Genomic DNA, 10,744 nt, shown 5'->3' with positions numbered 1-10,744 from the left:
GACACAGCTCGGTTACGAACACAGACAGTATGTGTTTATAACAAGTAAACACTGTTCTTCAAATAGAAACAAAGATGGAGTAGAATGGTTGAATATTCGAAGTGGCTATATGCCCGGCAGCCGGGCACGGTCTTTGATTTCCTAAATGCCCGGCAGTTTTTAATTTTCGGTGATTTCTCAAGTAAACAGGAGGGTTAGGGTTAGGGTTAGGGTGCCGGGCATACAGCCACAGCGTTGAATATTTGTGTTGTATTCGTATGAAATCAAGTGAGCGTCGAGCGAATTTTGGCAGCACGCTTTCCTACCTGCTACATATTTATGTGTCAGTGTGCATCAGCTTAGCAGCTAGCGTGCTGCGGCCTGCGTGTGTTGCAGATGAGCATTTGGACGGCATTTACAGAAAATTGTCGGCAATAATAGGTGAAAGAGAGTAGAGAAACATTAAGACTTTGGTAATAAATAGATTTCGTATTTATTTAGCATTGTATTATAGTGAAACGCTCCAAGTGCATGTGGCTAAGAGTAAGAGTAAGAGTAAGACAGCGAACCTAGCACCTAGCGAGTAGCGTATTTACTCAGTAATGCAGTATTACTGCCTACGTAACACAGTGACACGTCACAACACAGTATAGTCTGGAATTTTTTATATTCCCTATTTCATCAGATGGGCCAATAAACATCATCATCGTATACTCTACCATGAACAAAATGGTTATGAATTATTTTGTTTACCAGTTTTACCGCGGCGTGCGCGTGCACGGTGCAGCTCGGCTCAGATGACAGATGTTGACGACGTATACAGATCTCCCTTCCTCTTTAGTGAATTGCAAATTTGAGGCTTTGTTCTACTGCGCTCCGCATTGATCAATTTCTGTCTTCGATTGGACTTTGAGTTTGAGGAAGACTAATGTTTATGAGGTTATGAGAGCCATTGCCATCGGCATCGGCGATATGCCATGAATTCTAGAACTGGGGGCTGACATCTTGGGGTTAAAGGTCACTTTTTCTCTTCCGCCGTTTCCGTAAACCGGTTTTCATCGTCATCATCACCGTCATCGCTGTTTTATAAATCGTTGCTCATACAAAGAAATTATAAGATCAACTACAAAGAATATATTAGACAAAAATATCTTCGGCGTGTAAGAGTTTTTCACCCTGCTAAAGCTGCTATTTTCTTCCAATTTTCTTGAGAACTATTTCTTAGGTGAAAGTTCTGCGCATGTTCTTGTCTGAATTTTGGTCATGACTTCACATGCTTTTCCTGTCGCGTGATCATAACAGTGGTAGAGAAGTTTCTGTGAATGTCATATTTCTGCCAAGACTCACAAGAGATCAGTAGGATTAAATAAAAACAATACTCAATAGGTTTTTATTTACTCACAGATTAGCGAGTAGATAGTATCGTTGGCAAAATTATCATTAGCCCGCTTTGCTCTTTTAGTTTTACTCTTCTTGAAACTTGAAAATTGAGACTCCAAGGGCCTGTGGGCCTGTGGCTGTGGAGTGTGGTAATACTAATACTAATACTAATAGAATAAGATCGACACTAGCACCGCCCCTATATTACTATTAGTATATAGGCAGAGCGGGGGCGCGTTTCAGTAACGTCCGCTAAAGTTCTCCGCAAAGTTGTCCGTTCGCTGGATGCATGATAACGGAGAACTCGGCGAACGGACAACTCTTGTTTCACTAACGCTCCGCTATGCCTCCGGCGCCGCTATTTAGCGGAGGAAAGCTGGCAGTCAGCTGGCAGATAACTATACAAGCGTGTTGTGCAGTTGCTTGGTTACGTTCTATCATATACACAAACAATTAACTCACGCACAAGCCTCGTATCTGCATTTTCACGAGGTCTCTCGGCCACGTGTATCGATAGCCGTGTGTTCGTGTAGCCGTGTATATACGTAGCCGTGTATTCCCACAGGCACTTGGGACAGAGTCAGTAAAAACTGAAAATAATATGAACACACATTCACAAATACTACCGTAGGCCCTACGGTCGGGTGTGAATAAAACCCGGACCCGGACCCGGAAAACCTGCATATATAACCGGACTGGAGTAGAATGGGGGGAGTGCTTCGCTAAACTTAGCGGGACGTGCAGAGCTCCCGATAAAGTTGTCCGCTAAAATGCGGTAAATAGCGAGCGACTTTATCGAACGGAGGTTCGTGAAACGCGTCCTCCGCTATTTAGCGGACAACTCGGGAGTTAGCGGAGAAAATAGCGAACGGAGCTTCGTGAAACGCGCCCCAGATCCGCTTTATATTAACAATAATACAGGGTTCGACACTAACCCACGTCCGACCGACCTAGTCAGGTAAATGCTTGGTCCGGTCGCATACAACCAGAGTGCTAGTAGCCCGACTGGTCGTGTTAGAATTGGTCATATATATTGCACTGAAAGGTCACCTCTGGCTAGACTGGTTTGCGGCCGCACTGTTTGTCGCAGAGCGTGTACATTGTCTAGCCATAGATATATATACCAACCAACCTTGGTTGGTATATATATCTATGGTCTAGCAGGGCGTAAGGCCGGATACCAGTCTACCCTTTGGCAAAACAATAACGTGGCTTGCTGCCAGCCACAGTAGATGATTGATAAACCGTGCGCTCGTGTATGCCCGTGGTAGAATACGAATGATGCACGTGAACTCGGCCCACGCGCGATTTAAAGCGCAGGAAACAGCATCTATGAATTCATGCGATGACACACTCTTATCTAAATAAAGTTTTTCATTACAACGGTCTGGGTCTGGGCTAGTGAAACTTAGGTCAGGGCTAGTGGGTTTCCTCAGTTACCAGCCCGATGGTCTAGTGAAATAAAAAGTTAATGTTGAACCCTGAATAATATTGCTTTGTGTTGTTTCACACATCTTGGTGAATAAATCATGTGTAAGGCTGGCTTTTCCCATAGATATAGAATACAGATCTGTATTCTATAGATGCTTTTCTCCCAACAAAAGAATTTGTAACAGAGACATAACCGATAATAACGGGATAACGGTCATGTCTGAGGTTAATGTTAAAATTCGGCAGACTAAGAGAATTAGTGTCAGGTCTTGGCATAGAAAAGGATGTTGACAGCATAGACATATAAACACGTGTTTGCAGTGCGCGAAATTAGCGCTGTTCTGCCGGTGGCCGCGACTTCAACCCCTAAACTGCAAGATCAACCCCCATATAATCAGTCCACTTGGCCTATTAAAAAATTTAGTTATCTTGCCTTTTAAGTTTATATCAACAATATTTGCCAACTTCCTGACTGTTTTTACTTAGTGACTACTAATAAGTAAATCATTTTCCAGCAATTCCTGTCAAACAAGTAGAACTCCATTGATAGCAATGAAATATATAAGCATGATAATAGCAAAATGAAATTGCAACAATGATAATACTGAAAATGAAATACTATGAATATGCCTAATAAACACAAAGCTAATACTTTTATTGATAATGGAATGAATTGAACAAAATTAAGGGCTTGTTCAAACTTGTAAGTGGCTGTTTAAAATTTTGGGTGGGCCTGTTCACATTATGGCTAATTTCATGCCCTGTGTTTGTATATATATCTATGGTTGAGTGTGCAGCAGATATTGACACACATCCGTAATAATTAATACATGGTTATTTGTGTATACTATTATGTGTTAGGCAGTCGGCAATGCAGTGATAATTGGATTTATTCAATTTTCGTGGAAATATGTACTGCTGGGCTGACCTTTGTTACAGTAAGGGGTTATAATTTGTTTAAATATAAAGGTTTTAACCAAAATAAATTAAGATTCCATGGTTGCCAACAAAAAGACATGAACTCCTAGTTTAATATATTAATAGTGTAATATATTAATTGTATAGAATGCACATATTACATTACAATTAAACTACATTCAACCGCGTTATGTACAAAATGTAGTTCGATATTACAAAGTGGATAAAAATCTCTCTCTCTCTCTCTATATATATACATGTATATATATATATATATATAAATTAACATTGAATAGTACTTAAATGTACTACATATAACAGTAAAACAATACTATAACTACATATAATACTAGTTACTATACTAGAATCCTAACTAATGATACACATATCATTTTACTAATTGTGATATATAAGTTTTATAATAAAATTCAATACAATAAGACACTACAGTCTTGCATACGCTTAAAATTCTCGACAACCGCCACAACTTCGTTTCAGCTATATACTTTCCTGGGGCACGTCATGTATTCCCGTTACCAATGGCATCGAACATCACCTACATTTATACTATCACTACACGCCCGTTTACCACATGTAACAAGATAACATCGGGGGTCAATAATGACAAATCATGATGAATATTTGTCATTATTAACCCCTAATAACATGGAGACTGCGTCTGTTCATGTGTAATACGACGAACCACCGAAATATTGCTCTGAACGTATACATGCACGCAAACAACACCCTGAAGCGACCGGTAATGCTATAGACGGAGCACACGTACCAAACGCAATTTCGACTGGTACATAAATTTTCTAATCATTTGCTAAAGGATTAGCATAAAACCCGGTATTGGGTGAGAGCATATATGTGTGCCCACTCGGAGTGCGGTTTCTGCGCATATTTCGGGATTTAACTAAGAAACTAGCTAACATAACAGAGGTAAAAACTTTGCCCGCGGTGACAGATACGTTACAGCGAACGAGAACGCATTTAAAATGCAAAGATGGGGGGGGGGGCTGCACGGCTTGCCCGAAATGTGCCACGATGTCGAATACAAAAATAGTGGCACGTCCGTATTTCATAAACATCTGAATTTTTTGCTTGGCAAATATATCCGAGGAAGGCTAGAATAGATGCCTCACTCTGATCTATCTCGCGATATGTCAGTGCGACCTATAACACATTCACGTCGTATACAGATGACTATGGCTGCAGCCGCCAACATGAAACGGCATGCAACCACCTCCGGAAGGTATAGCAGACCCGCATGCGACCACAGAGACTGAGACGTGCGTTGCCGGATAACTGCCCCGAGTGGCGAGCGTGCATGTCTCGCGTCACTCCTCGTCCTCTAGCTGCCGTGTGAGCCCGACACATTATTATTACGCTACAGTGAACAAACAAACAAACATCTGCTACACGGCCTTTGCTATAGGAACCTTGTCGGAACAGTGAAGGCACTCTGTGAGATCTATCACCGATCTCTGCCCGACTCCCTGTATCACAGTAACAGCCCTGTCTATTTCATTCAGCAGTCTCTGTGTAAGTGAGAGAGAATAAGAGACTGCTTCGGCTTTGCTTGTCGTCGACAAAAAACGCTCACCTGTAAGTTGTGTCAGCGAGTCTGCACTAACAGTGCCAGGAGTACGTAAACTAGAGACATCTCGAATTCGCATACACCTGATTTCATCGCCCCAGTCCCCCTCTTGCCTGCATACGCGCACCCTCATCACCAGAAAGCTTGCCGAAATTGGGGGGGTAGTTCTTTGGAACATCCTGCCGAAAAAGGTTCTTTCTCTTAAAAAATATCCCGGGCCTCGAAGCCTGAACGATAAGACCGTCAGCCGTTCGCCCGGCGAACGCTTCTACTACATGTATAGAAACTCGAATGTCGACGAGAAAAAGCGGAAAAAAATTCACGCCTGAAATTCTGACCAGTGCTATGTAGTCTGCACTTTCACCCTAGGTGACACGTGAAGCAGTGTGAATCGCGAGTGCACACGCGACAAAGTCACAACGCGAAGCACAATCCGCCTGGCGAGAAAAAGTGGGACACTTTTGTCTCCTGTGCGGTGTGTCAAACATATCGTCAAGATGCAAGCCAACCCCATGAAATCCGGTAGAGTATAACACCAAGTTGTCTCTCAGATGGCAACGAATAAGGACAAGATCGACTATCGGCTGCGGGAATCGTTGGGGATTTGCACAGATGACTTCGGCTAAGGAAGATTCTAGAAATATTAACATGTGAGTGAACAATGCAGAATATCTCTCAGTGGAATCTTCGGGATCAATGACCCGTGTCCAGGGTCAGCCACCCTCCGCTATTCCGCAGAGCCATGGTTTTTTTGCAGAGTAACTTAACCTAAATCACAAAATCTGGAACCGATTTGTAATTCATCGACCAATTCAACTGAGAGTAGACCACGCTGCCACTCAAAAACGAAAAAAAACCAGGTCGTTCAAACTTTTACATACGTATACAGACTTCCTACGGTAATCGGACAAGAGCAAGATACCCATCGCCTGCGACGTCCAGACAGAATTTCACACAAAAGAATTCGACTAAACTTTGGCAACAGTTCCAAGGCGAAAGATCACACCTCCTCAAACGAGACGGAGGCTACACGGTCGCTCGCACGCACGTCGACGACGTATGACGTACGCGTGCGTCATCTAGCGTCGCAGGACGCTCGCAGCACGGCCAGCGTGCCGACGCCACAGTTTTACCGCACGGAAGAAATTAGCTAGCGACCTCCCCTACGCCACATCGGTCCCTCGGCGGCGGCGGGAGGATGGACGGACGTTGCCGTGGCGACGACCTCACCGACAGCACTCGTCTGTTTCGATCTCGAGGCTGCTGACGCTGGTGGCGGCGAGCGTCGGGTCGACCTCTGCCTCGGGAAGATGTTTCCAAACCATCAGCTGCACTCCTGCGGAAAGTAGAACACAGAGAAGCGTCAGAGTCGGCAGCGGGGAGAGCGAGTGCATAAGGATTATTGCACCAGGGAGAAATACACATTTTACATACCAGGGCATTTGCTTATTTAGCATATGTCATGTGCTATTTTCAATAGTGCTGAATAGCCGAGCTCGTAGAGTGCGGTCGTTACGTCTCAAAGGTCGTTGGTTCGAATCTGTTTATTTTTTATTTTTTTTTTTTTTTAATTTTTTAATTTTTCTGTTTAGGGTTAGGTTAGGGTTAGGGTTCACAATGCGTATACATGTGTACACATGTGTATTATGGACCCGAGCGATCCCTAAGTTGCGTCCTACTACCCTTCGGCTATTTCCGGAAAAATTTGTATTTCTCCCCGGTACACGATTCGTGCATAAGGAGGTCATACAACACCCGCGGGTGCCTGAGAGCAGGGCACGTGTGACGACAGCGAGCACGTGTGAATTACGCGAATGCGTGTAAACACAAACACTATTGAATGCGTCATCATGCGTGCGTAGCAGCAGCAGCGTCTTGGTACACGCGGCCCCTAATTAATGGACTAAGCAAGCATCTATCGGCATCCGCAAGCACAAGCTGTCGTCTGTCCTACTGTCTGTGTTTTGTGGTTGCTGCGCACCACAGAGATGCGCGCACTGAATAAATAACTCCTCTGTCAGCAAGAGAAACGGAAGCGTGTTTCAATGCTGATGACACAGATGTATTTATCGCATTAATCAATGATGATGCTCCCGACTAATACTATGATTAGCTAGCCACCACGACGTGCATAACATAAATATGCTAAAGCCCTGTTTATGCAATATGCATGGGCTCATTCAGATAAGTAACCAAAGTGCTGACCAACGAATGAGGTAGGAGTAATTTAGCAAGTAAACAACTAGCTGGCAGTATTCTTGACTATAGACTGGCACATGCACACAATTAATGGACCTAAAATACACCAGTGCCCTCTGCCATAAACGCAAGGTTACATAACATGAGATAACTGAATGTCTGTCAGGACTGATGGGTGCAGGTCTGTGTTTGCACAGGGCGGCATCAGCAATGTACACACGATACTGTATATCACACACTGCATATAACATTTATTAGACCAGCATACAACCCAGCCAAGATAACATATAATCATTAAATCAAGAGCAAATAATCTCAAGTCCCTTTGGGAATATTTATTCTTGATGAAATCAAACTAAATATATATTAGTGAATAATAATAGTTATATTATTATTCAGTCCTGATATTCACTAACGCACATGTATCTAATACATAAATGAGCAAATACTTCGTAGAATTGCAATTTCACAATTTCAGAGTAAGTCTTAAATGCAATTTACCTTTCCGGGAATTGCGAGCCCTGTTGACTGTACTGACAGCGTGACTGTGATACATCCAGAAGTGGCCGTTGTTGCAGGACAGGAGGCATGACTTGCATGGCGACATCACATGATAGCCTACCAAACTCCCACTGAAAAACAAACGACAGCTGCAGGCATGCACAGAAACATAGACCGGAAGCGCCCACAGTCACTATATTATAGTCTTCTATATTATCAGGAGTGTATCAATATTGTATATCAGATTGTATATCAATATTGATACACACCTGATATTATTATAGAAGACTTGTGGAATAATTCATGTTAATATAAATTAGTGTGTTTTTTATTCACATCTCTTATCCGTCATTCGATCTTTCTATTACGAATTCATGAAGCTTTTAGTTTTTACCACTACAAATGCCAAGGTATGTACATACCTATAAATACAAATACAATATAAGTATAAATAATATGACATGAACACAATATTATAAATATTCCTGATTAAAAAATTACTGTCCTAACCAATAACTGTTTTTGATACTGCATTTAAGATTCGTAAAAGAACCTATAATTTAGCAATCACCATAAGATCCCATGTACATACCATTGCAAACATGCTACATCTTTTATTCGACATTGGCAGTTGTTTGTAGCATAATGATCTCCAACTAGATCAACCGCTCTGTGAAGTATAAAATAGATGTCAGGATAAATACAAAGTATATGAACAATGTTTCCCCTGGCCGAAAAGGTCTGTGAGGTGGTAAAATTTGTTGTGTGTGTTTGCACTATTCGAGGTCCTAGCAAAGTGAGCAATCCAGGTGCTCGCCTAGCTAGCTAGGGTGGTCCAAGGGCATGCCCCGCGGAACATTTTTGAAAAAAATTTGCAATTTGGTGCATTCTAAGCTATTCTGAACACATTGTACAAGACTCTTGAATCTCTTGTGTGTTGTGCGACATTGTGTTTTACGTTTGAACCTTTATTTCGATTTTAGTTCAATAAAGTATAGTTTATTGATGGAAGAACAGTGATTTCCGTCAGCGAGGCGGTGTTTTGGACAAATTTCTGTGTGGCCGCTGAGAATTTGAGCCAGGTGGCCCGCCTCACTCGTGTCAATGTAGGAGAAACACTGTGAACATGATAAATTAGTGGTGCCCTTCTCAAAAATTTATAATGATGACTTGAAATTATAACAATGTTTATTTTATTCTGTGCTTCGCACTGTCGAATGTGCACACACACAACTGATTTAATTGGATAACCTCGTAAACATTAGTCTTCCAAGTCCAAGGGACTATATCGAAGATGGAAAGAGACAAAGTTGATCAAACAGACAGACCAAGACTGAGGATCGCAGTAGAACAAACTCAAGTTTGCAACTATGTTGCCAATATTCCATAATATGCCATACATATATATACTATAGTTGCTCTCGCAATACGTGTCGTACGTGAGCTCAATGACAATATGTTAGTATACTCTCTCAGTCTCTGTACAAACGCACACTCTATATGGTATACTTATAGAAACTATGTCACTTTGTGACCCACATACCTAAAACCAGGTGATTGCGAAAAATGCAGCTAATGGTTATGCCATAGCTTTGACTGTTTACCGTATATACGGCTATGTATGAGCGACTATAGTACACGACATGTACAGCACAATAATCCGAACGTATAAATTCTAAATTAGCAATATAAAAATAATTAATACGACTTACTCTTCAGGCGGAATGTCAGTCGAGTACAATTCGACCTGAGTATTAGCTAACAGTATAGCCCGCATTCCTCTTGTACAGACACAGTTTCCACATGCCCTACATTCCAAACACAAAACTTGCTTGTTTTGAAATGTTGGATGCAGTGTTTTTCTCGACATAACGTTACCTTCCTAGTAGAGATGTACAACAGCGTATCACCAGATCTTATGCGTAATACACCAAAGAAAATGGTAGTCGATTTATATATATATAAGATAAAGCTAGTTTGCTGTAAAACATGAATTAGACACAATCTGATATACGAGGACCTCCGTCACTTCTGTTCCAAATAAGGAAACAGTTACCTATTTTACGTTAACACAAACAACGACGCTGATTGGTCATCTTTTGGGTATTTAAAATCTTTGCAGAAATGTTTTACATTTATTAGTATAGTTTTATTTTCTTACACTAATTAAGTATATTCTATTGCAAAAAATATTATAAAAAGTGTACACCCATATCTTTTTATAATTTTTATAATTTTGTTCTATTTTATTATTTTTGTACATCAAGATTCTCTACAGGCGTAAATAAAATGGCTGCCCCCATCAGCAACGAGATTATAGATGCGAACAAACACGATGATAGTATTATCTACAAAATAGAAGCTACTGTTGTGACTGGGTTTGAGAGAATAGCAAAGCAGGAATGTATTGAAAAGTTTGGCTCAAATATAAATATTTCTGAAAGACAAGGAAGAGTTATATTTGAACTGCCATTTTCAAAAGTCCATCTGGTAATTCAATCAATTCAAATTCAAATTCAAAAAAATTTATTTATCACCACAATTAGCAAAGATACAATGATACAGAAAAAAACATTAATGTGAGGGGTGAAGGGGTAGCGAAAGACCATAAGGTCAAATCATCCAGGGCAGTATGCAGTTGCAGTATCAATCCAGGGCAGTTGTCAATTTTTTTAATAATAATATTTATTTAATATCATGAATTGCGTCAGATACATAATGCATATAACATTA

The 10,744-nt window shown here is 41.2% G+C and overlaps 3 protein-coding genes across 3 annotated transcripts in view; 1 reads left to right on the top strand and 2 right to left on the bottom strand.

Annotated features, from left to right (window-relative positions):
- The window catches only part of LOC106816508, a 3,100-nt gene extending 2,099 nt beyond the window's left edge, over positions 1–1,001 (bottom strand). Inside the window, exon 1 of the mRNA XM_014821135.1 lies at positions 733–1,001. The gene's annotated coding sequence lies outside the window, so the exon portion shown is untranslated. The remainder of the gene's footprint in view (positions 1–732) is intronic.
- Positions 1,002–3,818: 2,817 nt separating this feature from the next.
- On the bottom strand, positions 3,819–10,054 carry LOC106816512 (protein FAM72A-like). Its single transcript, XM_014821139.1, has 4 exons — positions 9,724–10,054; positions 8,604–8,681; positions 8,012–8,142; positions 3,819–6,647 (listed from the first exon to the last, which is right to left on the bottom strand). The coding sequence occupies exons 1-4, from the start codon at positions 9,879–9,881 to the stop codon at positions 6,538–6,540; spliced, it is 477 nt and encodes a 158-aa protein (XP_014676625.1). The 5' UTR covers positions 9,882–10,054; the 3' UTR covers positions 3,819–6,537.
- Positions 10,055–10,294: 240 nt separating this feature from the next.
- Positions 10,295–10,744, top strand: part of LOC106816511 (THUMP domain-containing protein 3-like) — a 7,755-nt gene continuing 7,305 nt past the window's right edge. The window contains exon 1 of the mRNA XM_014821138.1: positions 10,295–10,501. Within this exon, the coding sequence (XP_014676624.1) occupies positions 10,301–10,501 (201 nt within the window). The 5' untranslated portion in view covers positions 10,295–10,300. The remainder of the gene's footprint in view (positions 10,502–10,744) is intronic.

Source organism: Priapulus caudatus, unplaced genomic scaffold (assembly GCF_000485595.1).
Source record: "Priapulus caudatus unplaced genomic scaffold, Priapulus_caudatus-5.0.1 Scaffold1400, whole genome shotgun sequence".
Taxonomy (NCBI): domain Eukaryota; kingdom Metazoa; phylum Priapulida; class Priapulimorpha; order Priapulimorphida; family Priapulidae; genus Priapulus; species Priapulus caudatus.
Note: the sequence above shows the minus strand (reverse complement) of the source record. Positions and strands in the feature narration are given on the sequence as shown.